Here is a 20,341-nt window from a genome sequence, read left to right as displayed (position 1 = left end):
GTGTGTCAGGACATGATGTGCTGCATGCCATCTTTGCAGTGGTGCAATAGTCTCCAGCATCAGAGCCTACTCTTTTACTTTGGGAAGATGCAGGAGTTCACTAAGCACAAAGAAATACAGCAGCTCCTGCAAGATTTTGGGAGACTTCACAAATAAATCAATATAAAATCAATTAAAAGTTCTTCTGATAAAGATATTACTTAGCCATGTGCTCTTTGGTCCGTTTCAGGTATACTTTTGGTTTAAAAAAAAAGAAAGAGTAAATTGATTACTTCTCTGTTAGCAGGGGAAATTGGCTGCAGCCAGCACTTCTGAGTAATTCACACTGCCTAGCTACTTGTTTCTGGATTTGACGTTTTTAAATCATGGGGTAAAAAGGTCATGTAAAAGGAAAATGAGTTGCTACAGAGGAGTAGTTAGATCCACAGTCACCACTACACTCTCACTCTGCAGCTGGGATTCATGGATCAAGTGCTGATACTCTGAATGGGCATACAGTATGAAAAGCTATCCAGGGACTTAACTTTTCATAGAAAAGGCAACAGGAATACCATCACCCCACTGCCAAACTAAAGCACCACTGACACAAGAATAGATATGATTGACAGGATATAAACTGGGTTGAGGAAAATGCAAAATGTGAAATCTGGTCCTATTTTCTTGATAAAATCTCCACAGTATTACCCAACCTGACACCTTTTTGGTTGGCTTAATCCTAGAAAGATAAAGTTATGCAAGCGAACTTCCAAGGATGAGATTCCCACCAAGTAACTTCTGCTTTCTGTGTGAGAAATGGAAGATACAAAGCACTGGATTATTATTTTACATGTCACAGCAGTAATATCTTTTTAATAATTTTAATTCCTTCTCAAGTACCTTATTAGAAAACAAACCTACTTGATGTTCCTTCAGTCTTGCAGATGTTTTGTTTTCACACAATTATAATATAGTCATATTGCCTCTCAAGACAGTCTCTACTGAGAAGCCAAATTAACACTCAGCACTTTAAAGAGGCAGAACTTAAGAGTTTGGTGTTCACTTTTTGTCAGCCAACTAAATGACAAGCATGATTTATTTTGCCTAATAAAAATGAGAACAAAAAAAGTAATAAAAAAGGACAACAGACCCAGCAGTGGAACACTTAAATACAGCTTGTTATTAATCAATTTATTTCACACAGTAGTTTCTAAGCAGCACAAGTGTATGTGTACTGTGAGCCCATAAAAATAATGGGAGTGAAAAACTGGACACTAATTCTTAAGGGATGCTGATCACTGAGGATTAAAAGCATTGCATAAGAACATGAAAACAGCACTGGGCTCTCAGCTGTGGGATAATGCAGTTATTTGAGAAATCTATGGCAGAAAGCTTTGGCTTCCAATTTTTTTGGTGCAATTTAGGTAATGGGAAAAATGCGTTATGCTCTTCTGAAGAGGCAGTGATGAAGCACATCCAGAACGAGCAAGGTCAAAAACAGTATCTGTTTACAAACAGGCAGATTACAAATCTGCTAACTTGCATCCTGAAAGCTCCTTACTAAGTCAGATTAACATGGAGTTTCTGTTTATCATCTTGACATAGCTAAAGAACATAGCCCAAAGGATACAAATCAATCCCTGTTTTCGATACTGTAAACTTCACTAAGAGCTGCCTGCCTATTTCCTGAATTTACAGGAGAATGTGTACAATATTTCAAAAAGATATATAGGAATCACAACTCATCTATCCAGGCTCATCAACTGTAATCTCATCTGTAGCCTAAATGGATTTCTGAAGGTTGAAAAAATAGTTTACTATATTTTATTAATAACTAAGGCCTTCAGCATATGTATGTATACAAACAGAATTAAGAAACTCTTTGGCCAGCAATGAACGAACAGAACCACCATGTTGAAATGCATAAATCTAGTGGGGCACACACCCCACTTATGGAGGTTTATGGAGATATTAATTTTAAGTCATTCAGGACTAAGTATATGTAGCAAATTATAGTGATTGCCTGGATTGGCCTGTCTGTCACCCCATCATAGGGTGTTACAATGGTTCTGCCTTTTTGGAAAGCAGAACTACTGTTTAGAAGCATATTTGCTTCCATCAGAAATCCCATTTTGCAGTGAATGCTGTTTGTCACAGCTCTAAATGTAGTTTTTAGAACTGACATCCTTCCTTTCACTAAGATTAAATTAAGGGTGCAGAAGATAGAAGTTAAAGACTCAATATTACATATACACAGAACTTCGGAAAAATATTGGTATACATATTCTGCCATTTAATAAACCAAATATCCTTTGCTCTAAGCCCTTAGGCTACTCCTGGGTTAGAGAATGCAAACCATCACTGTTCAAAACACGCTGGTTTATGAATGCACAAATACACACTGGAGAGAAAATAGAAATGAACAAATATCAGTACATATGTTTAAGAATGTGAACTCCAGGTGAATAAAGCAGCCCAGATGGCAAGTGATGATGGCAGAAGCATGCTCTGGGTCCACACCTGCCCCCACAGGGACCTCCTAGCAGGCATCCCTGCAAGAAATCACAGTTTCCTAAGGAGGGGTTGGGAAAATCTGGAAAACAGGAAGATTTTACAGAAGGAACACACTCCCATGAGACTGTGAGGAAAGAGGGCAAGCCACTCACAGAGTCTACTGAGTATCAGACTTTGTCTGTGATTAGACTTATCTTTAAACTATTACATTTTTATTTGCTGCTATATGTCTATGACCTAACTATTGTAGTTTGCAGCAGCCAAATGTAGGTAAAGATTAGAACAGCTCATTCTTCTTGAAAAAATAGTCTTATCTTTTATTTTCTTTTTATTTTTCCTAAGCAGTTTACAAAGGAAAATTAAATATAAAATGAAAAACTGCAACTCACGAGACTGTCTCCAAGATTCTGCTGAAGCACTTATCTTTTTTTTTTTAATTTTTGCCTTATCTCAATGCTACATTTTTCCCTAGTTTTCTCCCTGATATGAAAGGATGCTGCTGGGCTTCTTTTTGTTAATTAGAAACAAGATCTCAAGACCAATCTAACAACATCAGAAGAAACTATTCCCTCCATGAATACTTCACAGTGATCCTCTGTTATATGACAGGAATTTTAAATGTTGTAAAAAATTGCTCACAAAAGGCTGAGCCTAAATTACCAACTTTCAATTGCATATAGAAGAAACAACATTTCACACAACACTAGACAATATTTCATTTGACAGCTAAAATGCAATTAGAAATAACTTAAACCTTTCCATTCAAACTGAACTATAATTTCCAAGTAGTACGTGCAATAGAACCTAAAGAATTTGCAAGAAATGTAGGTCAAAGCAATTTTATTTTTGACTTTGTGAAATAAAAAAAAAAATAAGAAAATTGATGAATCCACTTGAAAACATGTTTGAGAGAGAGAAAAAAGTCACAAACATACTCAAGACAACATAGATCAACTGGGGCATGAAGCAGTCTGAAACTACAGGTATACACCTAAATATACTAAAAAATATTTCCAAAGGAGTCCCTCTTTATCTAACATACCACTGGTCCCTGGTCCCAGTCCCAGTCTGAAACAAATAACTTCAAAACAAACGGCACCAGAATAACAGTTTGGATTAGTATCTTCTCCAGATGGAGTTTTCAACTTTATGAGCAACAAGTAGCATGCAATCTTGCTGCCAAAATTATACCCACTCCATTCTGAGCAGAGGAAGAAGCATAGAGATGAATGGAACAATGTAGGTTGCACTGAATACACATCTAAAATAGGCTTTATCCTAAGCACTCGAAAGGACATGTACAGTGAATGACTCAAGATATCAACATCAGAGCATTCACTAAAACACAGACTAGAGAAATTCCAAGTAAATGTGTATGACAAGACCAGAGCTGGACCAAAAAATCCCATCAAACTTCCTAACAAAAGCCTGTAAAATCAGTTCTGTGCTCATGTTGTACATAAAATTTGCCTCGGTCAAATAGAAAAAGAAGACTGATTTCACAGAAGGGAGCTTCTTGACTCATAAAACTGAGGTCATAAAGTCACTTCTCAAGAAGAAATTAAAATATAAAACAAATTAAAATTCACCACTGGAGTAATGAAATAGCACACAGATTTACTTTGTCAAATGAGAGATATTGTAGAAAATATATGAATCACACTGACAAGGAAGTAATTGAGCAAAAACTACAGCATTTTCAAAACTAAGAGGCATAAGATTCACAGTTAGATACTCAGGAAATTTAACACCACAACTGGAGAAATTTAAAAGAAGGTTTTATCAATTCCAAAAGGACCACTGTAAAATATCAGAAAAAAATGCTCAGTTTGTTAGCATGCTTCTAACATCTAGTTTTGCAGCCAAACACCTAACAATGACTCCTTGCTTTTAGTTTTCCTATAACAGGTACACAAACAAAAAAGTAGTTAAAGGTTTGAATTGAGTTACCTGTACTGCCACTTACAAAACATGAAAACAAAAGATGCCATTCTTAAACTTAACCTGAAAAACAAAGACCCAGTATTTGTGAAGGTCATCCATGGATAGAAAGATAGACACCCTCATTGGAAAATTCAAGAGCAAAGTTCAAATTTAGTTGTGCAGAATTCAATGATGGAGCCTGGCAAGATAAGGTCTTTTGTTCACTGTGCCCTGGCATGCAACTTTTTGTCTGATTTCAACCACCATCACCACACACAGCTCTTACTCTCTTCAGTAAAAGCCCAAATATTTTTAAACTTTTAAAACCCAGTGAGAATTTAGCACTGCAGAAAGTTATGTCTAGCAATGACTGAATTTAATTCTATTTAGGAACAGCTAAGACTCAAGATTTAGAACAGCAAAAAAAAATCAGCATAGACATTACAGTGGTTTGACCTTAGCATTGGAACAGAGTAGCCAATTATATGAACCTTTTATTGTGAGATTTCTTTTGTTTTCTGGCCAATTACATGTACAGGGATAAGACATAAGCCACAAGCACCATATCTACTCTTAAGTCATTATGTTTTGCTTTCATCGCTAGGAATGCTACAAATGCTACCAATACTAGAGTTTTCTTATTTTGAAGTTAATTTATGCCATGGCACTTAAGTTCTGTTGAAGTCCTAGATTCTATCTTATGAACCTGTAATTTCACTAAAAAGTCAAAAGAGAAACAACCTAATTATTTGTTTTTTCAGAGAACCATGAAATTATGAACTGTTACTATTGATTTGTGAACCTTTACCAATCAAGTTGTTTGAGAACATTTCTTTAAACCTACTTGGGACTGAAAACAGCATGGAAACAGAAAAAGGACTGATAAACCTGGAGAGACTCAGAGGTATTTGCCTTATAATATTAAAGTGCCAGAAGTTCTGAGTGACAGAAAATGGTAATTGAAAAGAGAAATCTCAGACAGAGAAGCCTCATGAGAGAATATCATGCAAATGGCAAGCACTTCAATTTTAAGATGGATTTGCAATTGTCTATTTGCGAGTGTTGATAATGCCTTAAGATCAATAAGACAGAAGTGAAACGTGGTGGGTATTCAAGTCTCCATTTGCAGAGTTTTAAGATTTATATATGCTCACATGGGACATTTCAACTACAGAAGAAGAAAATGGGATCTAGTTATGCCTTTGTAATAAGGCTAATTATACAGTTAAACTTTTTCTAATTAAAACTTAGAATTGGTTTTAAATTTTTTCTTATTCTTTTGCCTCAGAAACTTATGTCTAGTTGTTTCTTAATGTTCTAAATTATTTTGCAAGTCATTATGAATATGAAAACCATCAAAAAGGTAAGTAATATCTCATTTTTTATTATTAGAACCAACTCTATATGACATGATACCAATGATAACAGTGCTGCTTGCTTAAGTGCTACTAACATGACACTGGACATTCATTCCACTTCTGACTAACCTGATTTTTAGGATTACAATAGTAGAATTGAAATCAGGGTTGAGCAAAAACATCACACATTACCTACCAAACATTTTGACAGATCACTGAAAAAAGGTCAGAAAGTTGCCTGCTTTAGGAGGCTGTTCTCAGCAGATTAAAACAAGAAGTGAGCAATATGGGACTCCCCTGGACCTCATTAGCTGAGGAGGAAGGGGTTTTCATGTATTCTTGCAGTTCCGGGTGGAAGTGCAAAGGAAAGCCTACATGTGCGTCATCCACAAGCTTAGCACAGTTCTTTTTTTAGCCAAAGGGGGCTTATCTTATTACCCTTCTTAGCTGTGATGTCCATATATAACCTGAGAACTACATCATCCCAAAAAGTAAGGCAGCACAGAGGAAATGGGACATCCAGACACCTGTGCCCTGCAAACGCCTAACTGACACTGCTGTTATTTCAGCTCTGTACATCTTGTTGATGTAAATCATAATGTTTCTTTTCTCTTAATTCAGGTAAAACTGATACACTGTAATGATTAAACCCATGCCTATGAGTTTTAAAAACTCATATGGCTCTGTTGAACTAGAGTGGAAGTCAGTATTTTTTCTGCATGGCTGGATGCACACAGGAGATTTTCACCAGCAGCTGATGATTCAGGCTGTCCATATTTGTGCATAGTTTCCTCTATTCTCTTTCTGGTATTAAACTGAGGCTATTACAAGCAGTTTTCACATAATTTCAGGCTGTCTGCATTAGGCACTTTTTCCAGCAATATTCAACCATGGCACTTGCAAAGCGATTCAGGGAATAAGAGGAGGAAGAGTGACAACGTACATTCTTACCAAAATTACCTCACCACTACCCAACAGAACATGAGGCCACAAATTACCTTCCCTTCACTGCAAATGCATGCACATAATGGGGGTGCTGGAGAACAACAGAGCCCTCTGACAGAAACCAAACACGATCACATAATTGAAATAAAATTTCAACACTTGTCAGAGGTTATTTATTTAATGTTGGTGCAGGCTTACAAATTCTCCATTCATGTAGAAAACTCACTACCATGACTATAGCCTCATAAGTAAGAGATGGAGCTTAGCCTGCACCAATATAATTACAACATTTTCTGAGTCACAGACAAAAATCTGGCCCACGCTGATACATTATGCAGAGCATCTATAAAAATGACTGTGCTGAAAGCATTAAATAAGAGCTATGACCATGGAATAGGAAATGTCATTATTGATTCCACAATACCAAATTTATCCTTCATACAACATATAGAGGGACATGAAAAAATGAAGACCTCAAAAAGATAATAAGAAATTCAACAACAAAAGAGTCCACTGCCTACTAATTATTTTTATTCAGGTCACCCAGTATATAAGCCAATATTTACCAAAACATGTGAACTGTGAACTACAATGTTTCAAGGTCATTCCTTTCCAGACATAAACAGGATTTTAGCAGGAATCAAATTAATTGGAGGAGAATGAAGGGGGGTTTTGCTCTATTCCTGTAATCTCTGTTTTACTGGCAAGCACAGTAGAGGTACTTGCAATTTTTGGAACAAAAGAGTAACACAAAATACTACAGTATAAAAAACTTGTGCAAATCATTTTTCTCACCATGTCACACTGGGCATTGCAAAGAACAAAGCTGAGGCATTTGTTCCTATCTATACTACAATTAAAATACTCAAGGGTATATATCACAGAATGAGTTCTCTCCTGACCACACCACCAGCAATATGTTTTGCAGCCATTCTCTCCATTGGGGTGAACAACATTTAGGTACCACTCACATGCAAAAAAAAAAAAAAAATCATAAAACCAGTGGTGCTTCACCAGAAAAATCCTTATGTGATTTTAAAGCTGATTAAGAAAAAACTACAAATTCATACTTTTAGTAGTGTGTATATCCAGTTCATGGCAGCTTAGTTCCACCAATTAACAAGAAAGTAGAAGGCAAAAAATACACATGGACCTAATTATAACAAATATATAAATATAAACATGATTGCTTCTCCATTGACAAACAGAAGGTAGGAATATTATCCACACATGGCTCAAAGCTGTTAGCAATACACTATCTGACCCTTCACCAAGACATGGGAAGAACCTATTTTTCACTACTTATTGATTTGTAGAGCTGTTCAAGGGAAAATCATCCAGCTGTTCTATATGTTAAAATAAAATTAGTCAAAGTCTGTCTCTCTCCTAAACCCTAGAGCCTGCTGAAGTAGCTTTTTAAGGGAAGGGTTAAGCTTCTTTGTTTTACTGAGGAACTATTGTTGCCTGTACAGTTTTATTTTGTTTAGATCATAAATTCATAGCAAAAACATCTGTTGATAGGAAAGATGAGAACTAGAACTTCCAAATACAGATAGCATGCAAGAAAGAAAAAAAGTACAAGTTTAGGCATGAATTTGAATGTAGTAGTACTCATAGAGACTAAGTCATAGTTTCTGTAATCTCCTGTCACAAGCTTTATTAGTTAATACTTTAATTTAAGGTTAAAATTAAATGTTGTTCTTGTAGCTCACCTTTAGCCAACCATTCTCAAGTAATGTTATGATACTAGGCTCCCAAAGTACAACCATCCTTAAAACACTCCCCTAGTGGTCTCACATAAACTTTTCTGCATCAGCATTTTTTAAAAAAAGGAAAACTTAGTGTAGCCAACTAGCAATACTAAAAGTGTATCCATAATAACTAAAGAGTCAAAAAAGCCAAAGTATGCAGAGGCAGGTTAGATGATTTGGGGTAGGCAGACAAAAATTTTGACCCAAGTGATCACCTCAGATTCAGTGTTGTTCTTCATAATTAAGAGACGTGAACTTTTACAAGTACATTAAATCATTATGATACTGTATAAATGCAAATGCTCATTTGCAGAGTAAAGCTTTCCTTCATCCAAAGCGATACCTATATTTTATGCATCAATACAACTGTGTTCTCTTCAACATCATGAGCCTATATCAAAACAAGTATCACAAAAAATTACTGTTTCAAAGAACAGAAACTTTCTAAATATCACATACTAGGGAACAATAACAGTAGCTTGTTTCAGCTGAGATGTTTTACCAGAATGAAATCTTTCCTGTGTTCTCCTAACTGCTCTTACACAAGGCAATAGATATGTGTTTGGAGAAAGCAAGGTTATATTCTGAAGTCCTTCAGGTAGAATGTTGTGTTTCTAATCCACAATCAAGAAATGGATGATAAGCTTGTTTTCTTTGGGAAAAATACTATCATTTTACCTTTCTTTACCTGTGAAGAGGTATGATTAACAATGCACCAAGAACAGTCTGGAAGATGTAATAAGATTGCCTTTCAAGTTAGCCCGTTACTTGTATCTTAAGCATAAACACATTTGCAGGATTCAAATGTCCTACAGCTCAGAGTTGGTCACAATCATTAATTTATCACAGTTCAGGTTGTATTAAATGGGAATCTTCCTACACAAAGACACATGACAAAACACTAGTGGTTTAAAATTGCAACAGTCCAGAACTCCAAACAAACTTGAGTAATATAATCCTGGCATGGAAACTGAATGCTGGATGCACTGAAATTTGCATGGTGCCACTGGTGAAGCACTGTGGTATAAAATGTCAGGTACAAGCACCTAGAACACTACAAGCTGCTGACACCAGCTTCACTGCCTCACACCATATCAGTCTGTATTTCCGTAGATTGGCACAATTTAGCCCCACTTTTTTCAGACTACTCTTTAAAATCTTTCTAATAATTATCACAGAATGATTCAGGTTGGAAGGGACCTCAATGATCATCTGGTTCCAACCCTCCTGCCATGGGCAGGGACACCTTTCATTAGACCAGGCTGCTCAAAGCCTCATCCAGATTTGCCTTGAAAACTTCCAGGGATGGGGCACCCACAGCCTCTCTGGGCAATCTGTTTCAACCTCCACTGAACATAAAGTGACCTAAATCATAGGTATTAAATCACATTGGTCAATGCTTTTTCCCTCACACAGGTATAAAATTGGCTCATTTTGGCAAATGTGAATTAGTACACCTGGAAAATATTTACGTAGCTTTGGAAAATTGAGTTATTGTGCTTTTCAGAGGAAGTTATTAAAACCAAATCATCTTATTATCTAAAGATCTACTGGCTTACGTAGAGGTATACATTTGGAAAACTAAAACCAGAAAACTGATCAACAACATGGCTGAGCATTTTAAAAATGTGGTTTAAATAAAGGACATTTTTTACTTTTTTTTTTTCCTTCTTCCTTTTGGATTCACTCAGACAGCATGAGACAGGTACTTTCACTGTAGTGAGTTGTAATTAAAATAACTGCAAAGGGGAAGTAGAAAACAGGATGCATTTAGCAATTACAGGAATGTAGAGATCATGGAGATGGAACAATTTCCTCCCTATCAATGACAACTTTCATATTTCCTCAAGATTTCCTTTATTTCAGCTGAAGAAAAACCCATGGGTTCCAGCCACTGGTATCTTATGTTCCCCAAAGGAGGTGACAGAAGATGACATATCAATTCATTAGGATAATTCATTTTTAATCACCTGTTGCCTCAAAATCTCACCAAACATCTGCCTTCGGGCGTGTACCTGTGAAATAGAAGTGGTTAGAAGTGACTGAGGGCATACTGGGAGGAGCAAAAACAAGTTTGCATTCTGCCTGTGCTACAGTTTTACCATGTCTGACTCACAGGACCTTGAAATCTGGGGAAGGCAGAAGGTAAAGGAACTTGGGGAAAGTATGTATGCGAAGGTGAGGGTATCTCTTCTGGATGTTTCTCAGTATTACTATATTTGCAATAACTTCCCTTTAAAGCTTAGTTGAAGTCAAGCTTTATATCTAGGAATAATCTAAACCTCACTCAAAACTTCCTGCAACACTTTCTGCAACACTTTCTGCAACATTTGCGACAGAACTGCAGAGAGACAATTTGTTGTTCGCCGTGTCCCAGTAAAGAATCAGGCACAGATTGCCCACAGAAGTGGTGGATGCCCTATTCACTGGCAGTGTTCAGGGCTTGGTTGGATGGGGCATTGGGCAGCCTGGTATAGTGGGAGATGTGCCCATGGCAGGGGGGCTGGAGCTAGATAATCTTTAAGGTCCCTACCTATAATGTCTGGTTACATTTCACTTCAAACATTGAAAACTCCAGCCAGCCATGCTGCTCCTCCACTTGGCCCACAACAACCACTGCCTCCATCTCTGGGTTTAACCACTTTGCAGACCTCTGCTAGTGCTGTTGGATATGATGTACATATGTACTAGAGTTCCAGCAGACATGTAACATGATTTTGATAATATTTCCTTTATGAAGTGTAAGGAAAAGTATCACACTCACCAAAATCAGGACCATTTGTACATTAATTCTGCCATAATTGCTGCTGTCTGTATTCACTTACTAATGATTATGCAGACTGTTACACAGATCTCTTCTTTCACAGTCACATTATCAGTACAAGGAGCTTTTCTCCCCCAGATCAGAATGTTGGCTGTACTTTGATGGGGACTCCATCAGTACCAACACCTCATATACTGTGGCTGCTATTTTCAGCACAGTTAAGAGCCACAGGTCACCAGGTGTCTAAACAATCTTCTCCAAAAGGAGAGATTAACAGCTTTACACAATTTTCAGTTATGTATTCACAGAACACTGCACTTGTTTCCACCAACACTCAGAGAGCACCATTTACTGAGTAAGCAGATAAGGTATTTGGTGTCTATTGTGATCAGAGCTGTTCAGTCTATAGCCTTAGGGTACTCTAGCTAAGCTCTGCTAGGATACCAGAAGTATCAATTTCCTCATGAGCCTCTCCAAGTATCAGAGTATTTCACCAACATAATGAATTTATCTTTTCATATCATGCTATGTTGTGCAGCTAGTAATATCTTCATTTTACAGATGTTACTGCCACTTTAGTTACTGCCACCTCAAAACATTTCTCACACTTAGCTATTCAACTGTTCCCATTTTAGAGGTGTCTAAATCTCTCATTGCTTCAGGTAAAACTTCTTACTGGAGCACAAACTCAGGTATGTAAGATTTCAGGTGAGGCAGACCTCAGGGAAAAAAAAAAAAAAAGAAACAAGAAAAAGGAGGTATGACAGTTTGCATATGGAAGGGGTTTCACAGTCAAGCATTCCACATGGACCAGCCAATTCCTGCTACTATCATCCTTTCTGGCATATGGAAACTGCATGCAAAGAAAGACACAATTTATTTTTGCCATGGTAATATAGTATGGCAACAGAAGGTATGAGTGGGAATTCTATCAGTAGTTTAAGTCCACAAATAAAATTAGAGTGGTTCTTTGAAAACTATTCAAGCAGAAAGTACAACAAGGGGATTGAGGTTTCATGTAGAAGTGAGATTGACTACTAATGAGTTAGCATTAGTCCTATGGCTATAATATTTCACTGCAGTTAGTGTTTACAGACACACCAGGAAAAATGAAAAAAGGTAAAATAAAAGTAATCTCAGAGAAAATTACTGAAAACCCAAGGACAGTAACAATAAGATCTCAATGGAGAATCAAAGCCAGAAGAAAAAAAATATTTTGCTTCCCATTGCATCCTTTTTTCTTGCAATTGCTTCTTGTAGTCCTGGTTAAGAGGTGTTTCCTTCTCTAAAGGGGATTTAAAAGCTGCTACAGTTTCTCTTTCCAGAAGCTACAAAAAAAGGTAATATTAATTGATCAATCACTATGGAATATCTTTTTATAAACATCATGGATGCCCTGGCTTTTTTGTGCAACAAAATGCATAAGACAATTTGGAATTCAACCGTCAAAGATTCATATGACTGGATAGATTGGATTTACATCAGTGGTATACAAATATCAATTTCTGAAATAGAACAGTATTAATAATTTAAAATCAGAAAGGAAGTATAAAGAAAACTCACAAGTGAATCCAATTGCACTGCAGTGACTATAAATACTAACACTTTTAGTGTGCTCTGTATTATTTATGAAATATGATTTATTACTAAGGTTTTATATAGCTACAGTTAGATTAAGAAATATCTAATAATGTATTTACAGCTATTTTAGGAAGTATCTTCATGGAATCTGATTGTGTTATGCTCTGGGGAAAAACACAGTTCTGACTACAGTATCAAAGTCTTGTCTTTGTATGCATGTCTATATATAAAGTTTATGTAAAGATTTCTGGATACTATTTATCTATGCAAGTACTTCAGTTGAACTATGTTTTACCTATGAAATTTGTTTCACATCTATGTGTCCCAGAAGCATTTTATATGAAGGAACACAGGAGGCAGACAATTCTTTTCTGCTTCCACAAGTCAAGTTCACAGTGAAATAAATGAGAATTGTATATATAATGTCTGGAAAGAAAAAGCATACCATTTAAGCAGCCATGCTACATGTTCACATTGCATATTTTTTCTCCAAATTTGGTGCTTAAGTGGGTGAGATCACCCACTGAAGACAGACAGGATGGATTCTAGTAATCTATCTTGATGGCTATGAGAATACCTTCCAGAACAGAAGTGGATACAAATGGTATCAACTGAATAAACAAGGTGCCTACACTTTCAGGAGGCAATATTTCCAGCCATCCCAGGTTTGAGACAGAACTGCTACAGCTTTGTTTTACATGGTCAGTAAGAAACATCATACATCCATGATTGCAAATATGTCAACTGTTCTTCACAGGGATGCAAAGGGTGAATGTCCCAAAGCGTCACTGATGACTGAATAATGTGTAAACTGCAGCAGTGGATCTTGCACAACTAAGGCTCCCATTCACAGCCTAACAAAGCTCCCATCTTCCACAGAAATGGTCTTGCTTTTGCTTAGGTCTCTTAAGCTCTGCTTACTGCTCAAAATTATTTTTCATTCATCTTTCACTGTTGACTACTGATAGATTTCCCATCAAAGCATAAGACAACTTGTACCTACTTCACCATCAGAGCTTTCTTTACAGTCTCTCCTTCCTATTAGGGTCCTGATTTTTCTCGCCCTTACCATTTAATTTGTGTGCAAAGTTACTGCACATTAGGAAAAGCATTTGCATCCAGGGGACAGTAGGTGCATAGCTTCCAAGAGACAGAAAACAGTCTAACTGACAGACACAAAAATAAAACAGGATTGAAAATACATAAACAGCAAAAGATTTGATGAGCTCAGTCTTATCCCGAGGCCTTCATCAATTGATACAGATTTTCCTATTAAAAAATTGAACACTAAGTAGCTCTTTGAACAGGCAAATAGCCAGACCTGATAGCTGGAAGTTGAATAAAAAAACTAGCCTAAAAATTAGATAATAATAGCAAAAACTTGGGGTAATTAATAACTGGAAAGCGCACAATGGATACACAAGTGTTGAGAGGGATTTACTCCAAAATATTAAATTAAGAATTTTTTTTATTAAGTGGTAAGTGTCATCAAGACATTTCAAGTCCCTCAAGGTCCCTTCAAGTTTTACAATGCACACAGCTGTCCTGGGGAAATCTCCTTGTTCCTTCACAAATTTTAACTCTCCTTTTCAAATCAGTCAGGCTTCCAATGTTGACCCACTGTTAAACAGAAAGTTTAACCTTGGGGTGAGGGAGGGTAGTGAATAGGGCCCAAATCATAAGGAATAACAGTTCACCAGAAATACATAAATTGATTTAGACTTATCACTCTAAGCCTGAAAATAACCAGCTCCAGCAGAAAGAAAATAAAGAGGAGACTGATACACTTTTCATATTCGCAAATTATTCATGAAGGAACTCACACAATCCCATTTTTTCCCCTCATGTTACCACCCCAGTGCTATATAGGCAAGACATTACACATTGGTCCCAGAGAAAGTCCAATTCTTTGTTTTGTGATAGGCAGAGTTTTTGCTCTGTGTTCATGCTCTGCTGAGAACTCCATTAGGACACACATCCAGCTTTTAGCTGTCCTCTCTGTCTTCCCTTTGCTCCTATGTCAAACACCCCTCTTCTTTCATGATTTCTCAATCATCAAATAATAAAGATAATAAGTATACTCCTGAGGAGTAACAAAGCAGGGCTCATGATCCTCATGACATTCAAGAGTTAGGGAGCCAAACCTCAAATTAGCTCTCAGTATATCACAGAAGACTGATACAGGTTTATGATTTTCCCCCTACTTCTCTCTCTTATTTCACCCTATTAGTAGGCAGCAGAATGACAACAACAACAAAAATTAAATATATCTTCAATCCCTGTTTTGCCAGAGTAATGTAAGAAAGCAGGAAGTCATCACTTGCTTCAGTGTGTAGTTGAGAGATACAAGCAGTAGCTTTACATACAGGAGGAACTCGCTGCTCGTACTGCTGCAGCCACAGATAAGGTTTTTCTGTGACAGGGGCCTCTGCTCCATCTGAAAGATTTTAACCTGCAGATCAAATAACTTCCTGTCTTAAAGCATATGACACATCATGAGATACCCAGGAGCTACCATCTCTGTATCTATGTCTAATCTTCAGTAAAACTTGTTGGAGCAGATGCTGGAATAGCAGGGTAATTTACAGCTCACTGCTGCAGGAGCCACACGAGCATCTGGCCCAGGCACAAAATACCCCAAAGACATTAAGAGAGCAATGTCTGTTCAAACACCTGAAGGTCTTCCCCACGGGCTTCCAAACACATGCAATTCTTTGCCTATTTCAAAATGCTCCTTCTGCCTCCGATGGCAACTGTTCACATATCAGAGACACCCTACCTAACAAATATCTGCTGCAATGAACAAGGAAGCCGTCCCACGTTCAAGTAAACGGCTTTACTAAACAAAAGTATCAGTATCGCCTGAGCTAAGCCCTTCACAATCATGTAACAATCTTGTGCTAATCTGACACCCGACCAGGCTTGCCAGCAGTAACTGTTTGCTTCTGTAAGGTTGTCACCTCCCATACGTTTCAACAGTACACAAAGTTTAATGGTTTTGCTACAGTAACTTACGAAACAACAGCAACTCACTAAAGGGTGAAGAAGAAGTAAGTCACAGCAGCCCTTCAACAAAAACAAGTAAGCAAAGACCTTGTGAATTAACACACGATCCTCAGTGCTGACAATCCTAGACTACTGCCTTCTGCTACCAGCCTTAAAGAATCATCACATCCTTATGAGAAAAATTTATGTCATTCTTATCAGGGTCTGGGGATCTGGGGGGGGGGGGGGGGTGGTGGGGGGAGGACCAAGGGGGATATAGTTTTTAAGTGAAATTCAACTAAAAAATAAGTATTTTGACATTTCTTTTAATAGTTCTGTTATTCCCCCAAATCCAGGAGGAGTAAGTATGTATATTTCCTACAATGCAAAATGACACACTTTTTTTAAACAAACAAACCCATGGAAGATATTTCTTTAGATTAAGCAAACAGTGAAGAAAAAAGTTTTTACAGAAAGATGTGCACTGTGAAAGAAGATTAGTTACCTTTTTTTTTCTTTTTTTTCTGCTTAAAGGGAAATATAGCTGTGCAAACACTACAGCTGCTAACCAGACATTCTCAAACAATTAATACGTAACCCCACTGTTACTGTAATAATTTTTTCATCTCCACTAGTTGGGCTCAAACCTGGACAAGAAAAAATAATCAACTGAGTCTGCACAGGAATTATAATCCACAACATATATTTTAAGGATATTCTTATATGCTCTATTAGCATATGCTTGACTATCAAAGAATCGTTATCTGGTTAGGATGCTGAAATAATTCTATTAATATGTATGAGCTCTGAAACTAAAATAAATAGTATTAAAACCTCCTAACAGTAAAATACAACCCAAATAATTAAACAAATTATTACTCCAGGAACATAAGGAAAGGCATTTGGCATTTTTAACATTCCAACTTTGACTATTTCTCATATTTTAAATACATTTATTCTTTAAAATACCAGATATCATTTCAGATCAAATCTAATCACATGAGAAAAATGGCAGGTTGCCATGCACAAGAATTTATCTTCTTATTTCTTACTATGCTGTCAACATAGGCTGCTCTTTCTTGCTGCATTTTCTTGTGGTCTTTTACAGCAGGCAAAAAGCATCAACTCAAGAATTCAATTTTCCCCCATTATCACATACTCATAAAAATGGAAGTGACAGGACAGCAGTTTATTTGTGCACAAACCAGAGCCGAATCACACAAACTGGCTTTCAGAAACCCACGGATCAATTGTTACTCTCTGGGAGCGCTGCCTCGGCGGGCAGAGTTGAGGGAGTTTCATTTGGGAGAAGGGAGAAGTTGAAGAGTTGCAGAGGTACAGAATCCAGGAGTCTTCCCGTCTTCACATAAAGCTAATTAACAGACTCAAGGATATACACAGTAGGAATGGCATCTCCTGCGTCTGTAACTATTTTTAAATGCACCTAAATTCTGACGAGGCTGAGCATACAGACATTTAAGCTGATATGAATATTCATGTCTGAGTACTACACCCAATCTAAGTCATCGTGCAAAGATAAGCAAGGCTTAAAAATGTTAAAAGTTGGGTCATTAGACTGACAACACCTACAGATACAGCCAAATGAAAATTAAGACAGGCTGTCCACCAAGAGCATCTTACTGGCCCTCAGTCCAATTCTTCCACCAGTGACACGCTAAGCCCTTTATATTCCCCTTCCCCTATTATGATTTTAATTAGAAAACTATCTTAATACAACTTTGCAAACATCAAAAAGCTTCCTTTGAATAGGGAAGCAGCTTCTGAAACCTTTCCTCGGTTTAGAGCACATGAAAAGAAACCAGCTGCACCGTGCCGCTTTCAACGTTAAGTGAAAAACTTTACATTCCCCAGTATTAGGAACAAGTAGCGTTAAACCCATTTACAGGTGAACTGAACAACAAAACAACCATTTTTAAAATTAATATAAAAATCCCATTTTCAGAAGCAAAAATCTCGGGGCATACTTCGGTATTGGTTGGTTACTGACAATAAGTTAAAACACTGCACCTCCTCTAAACTGAAAGAACACCTAGAATAAATTGTCACACGAGAGAGCAAAAAAACCCGTGTCGTTACAGATTCTCTCCGCAAACTGTTTCTTTCCTGCGGTATCATCTGTTAAATCAGAAACTCCTTTGAACACCGCAGCCTCGCTGACTCTTACGGCGCGCTGGCTGCGCCGACACTCGCTCGCTGTTTTCGCATCTCGCCCTCTCCGCGGGGCCAGCGCAGCCGCTCGCCTCTCCCAGCGCCGCTCGCACCGCACCGCACCGCACCGCACCGCGCTCGGACCGCACCGCACCGCACCGCACCGCACCGCGCTCGGACCGCACCGCACCGCGCTCGCACCGCACCGCACCGCGCGGGGCCGCACACGCACCGAGGGGACGCGCTCTCCCGCCGCCGACCCGCGCGGTGCGGACCCGCCGCGGCCGAGCCGAGCCGGGCCAGGCCGCGAGCCGCTGACCCGGGGGCGGGCAGCGGAGAAGTTGCGGCCGCCCCGAGGCGCGCACCGAGGCGGACAGGTGCAGCCGGTCCCGCCCGGCGCCAGCCCCCAGGGGTGGGGGGCGCCGAACCCGAACCCCTGCCCCGGGCCGCCCCGAGGCGCGGAGGCGGCACCGAGGAGGCGGCGGCTGCCGCCCCTCGCCCGCCCGCCCGCGCCGGCCCCGCGCCCGCGGACAAACTTACTTGCGGGCGGCGGCGGCGCCCGCGCCCTCCTTCCCGCGCTGCGAGCGAGCGCAGCCCCGGCGCGGCGGCCGCTGCCGAGCGCGCTCGGACATGCTCAGTGCCCCCGCCGCGCGGAACCTACCACCGGGGGGGACGGGGGAGCGCGGAGAGAGGGGGCAGAGCTGGATGCTACCAAGAGGACGCGCTAAAAATAGGCGCCGCAGAAAGGAACAGCTGGAGCTTAAAGGGGCGGCGGCCCCGCGGCCCCGCAGCCCCGGGCCAGGGCCGCCTCCTCCGCCGCACGGGCCCTCCCCGCCGAGCCACCGGAGAGCCTCTGCAACCGGGGCCTGCGCTGCCGCGGGGCTCTCCCCGCCGAGCCGGCGGAGCAGAGGCTCTGCGAGCGGGGCGCTGCCGGCATCCTGGGATGCCTGCGATGCCTGCGATGCCTGCGCCACCGCGTCCTGCCCGCGCCTTTGCGGCGGGAGCGCTGCGGTGCGCTGGGCTGCGGCGGCCGCCGCCGAAGCGCGCAGGGTGCGCAGGGCGCCGGGAGCGCCCTGGGGAGCGTCCGAGGGGGCGACTGCCGGGCTCTGCCCCCTTCGCCCCAGCGCCGGGCCGGGAGCGCACCTCGGGGCCGGGCCGTTCACCCGGGGCCGGGCCGTTCACCCGGGGCCACGAGCGTATCTCGGGCCGGGCCATTTGTCTCAGGGCCAGGCCACCCCGTGAAGCAGCAGCTTCACAAATGAGTTCTACATAGAGAGGCGGAGGATGCCGAGCGGCGTTTTCATGCGGCGTTTCGCTGGAGACATCTCCATCCTGCTCCGAGGCGTTAGCTTATGCGGACGAAGCTTGGGGAGGGACAAACACTCAGGAGCTCTCCCGCGAAGCTCAGAGCAGTCAGATGAGAATGTGGCAGGTCCGAGGCGAGGAGCGTGAAGAACAGCCCTCCTAAATACAATTTCCTAGGCTGGAAGGTCTATGCGGCAAGAGAAATTACATGATCACCTCTCACTGACACTACTGTGTTTCAAAACTGGGAGCTGTTGAAACTGAAAGCTGCCTAAGTATTTGTGAATGGGAATTTCTGATGGGGTTTTTAAGCCGTGCTTTATCACTGTCTACTTTCCTAAAAGACCGACAAAAATAAACATAAGAGCACCATATTATTTTAGATTTATATCGATACTACAGATTCTAAAATTGTATATGTCCTAGCAGGAGAAAGAAAAAAAAAATACAGAATACTAAACTACTTCTAAGAAAAAATATCAGACAACATCTGCATCATGATAATTTGCTATTCTGATGACATCATGTACAATAGTATGTACACTCAAGACCACATTCAAAATGTTTCATTTATTTCATTAGACATGAGAGATCACTGGAAGTTCATTTTCATCGCAACTCTAACACAGCCTTCAGCAATAACTACTTCAGAAAAAAACCCTCAGTTACACGTAGGTGGGTATAATCAGGAAAGGAAGTGTTACTTGTCAGTACTGTCAAATAAAGTGAGAGCAAGGAAGCAATTTCCCTCGCAGACTGGCATACAATGGCATAGATTATTAGACAAGATTGTGTAGGTAACGACTGCAGTACTTGGAGATATGGGAGATGACGTCACAAAGATTATAGTATTAAAAAGGGAGTGAATCAGGTTGTATTGGGTTTTTAAGGCCAAGCTTTCGTGTGGGGACAGGGGGGAGGGAGGGGGCATGCAGGAAGGTGGGAGGTACAGGTCTGTGAGAAGCAGCTGGCAGCTTCCATGTCCAACAGAGCCAATCCCCGATGGCTCCAAAGATGGAGGTGCCACTGGCCAGTGCTGGGCCAATTAGAAATACTGCTAATGACTCTGT

General features: G+C 40.1%; 2 protein-coding genes across 3 annotated transcripts in view; both read right to left on the bottom strand.

The window, feature by feature from the left end:
• Positions 1–18,645, bottom strand: part of OXR1 (oxidation resistance 1) — a 256,987-nt gene extending 238,342 nt beyond the window's left edge. Inside the window, exon 1 of one of the 2 annotated variants that reach the window (XM_064394450.1) lies at positions 18,507–18,645. The gene's annotated coding sequence lies outside the window, so the exon portion shown is untranslated. The remainder of the gene's footprint in view (positions 1–18,506) is intronic. The other variant, XM_064394432.1, reaches the window with a different exon arrangement.
• LOC135278902 (homeobox even-skipped homolog protein 2-like) overlaps positions 1–19,297 on the bottom strand; it is a 28,561-nt gene extending 9,264 nt beyond the window's left edge. Inside the window, exons 1-2 of the mRNA XM_064386176.1 lie at positions 19,236–19,297; positions 18,628–19,109 (exon numbers count right to left, since the gene is read on the bottom strand). Coding sequence (XP_064242246.1) covers positions 18,628–19,109; positions 19,236–19,297 — 544 coding nt within the window. The remainder of the gene's footprint in view (positions 1–18,627; positions 19,110–19,235) is intronic.
• Between the last annotated feature and the right edge of the window lie 1,044 nt (positions 19,298–20,341).

This window comes from Passer domesticus, chromosome 1 (genome assembly GCF_036417665.1).
Source record: "Passer domesticus isolate bPasDom1 chromosome 1, bPasDom1.hap1, whole genome shotgun sequence".
Classification (NCBI taxonomy): Eukaryota; Metazoa; Chordata; class Aves; order Passeriformes; family Passeridae; genus Passer; species Passer domesticus.
This window is presented reverse-complemented; position numbering and strand designations above follow the sequence as displayed.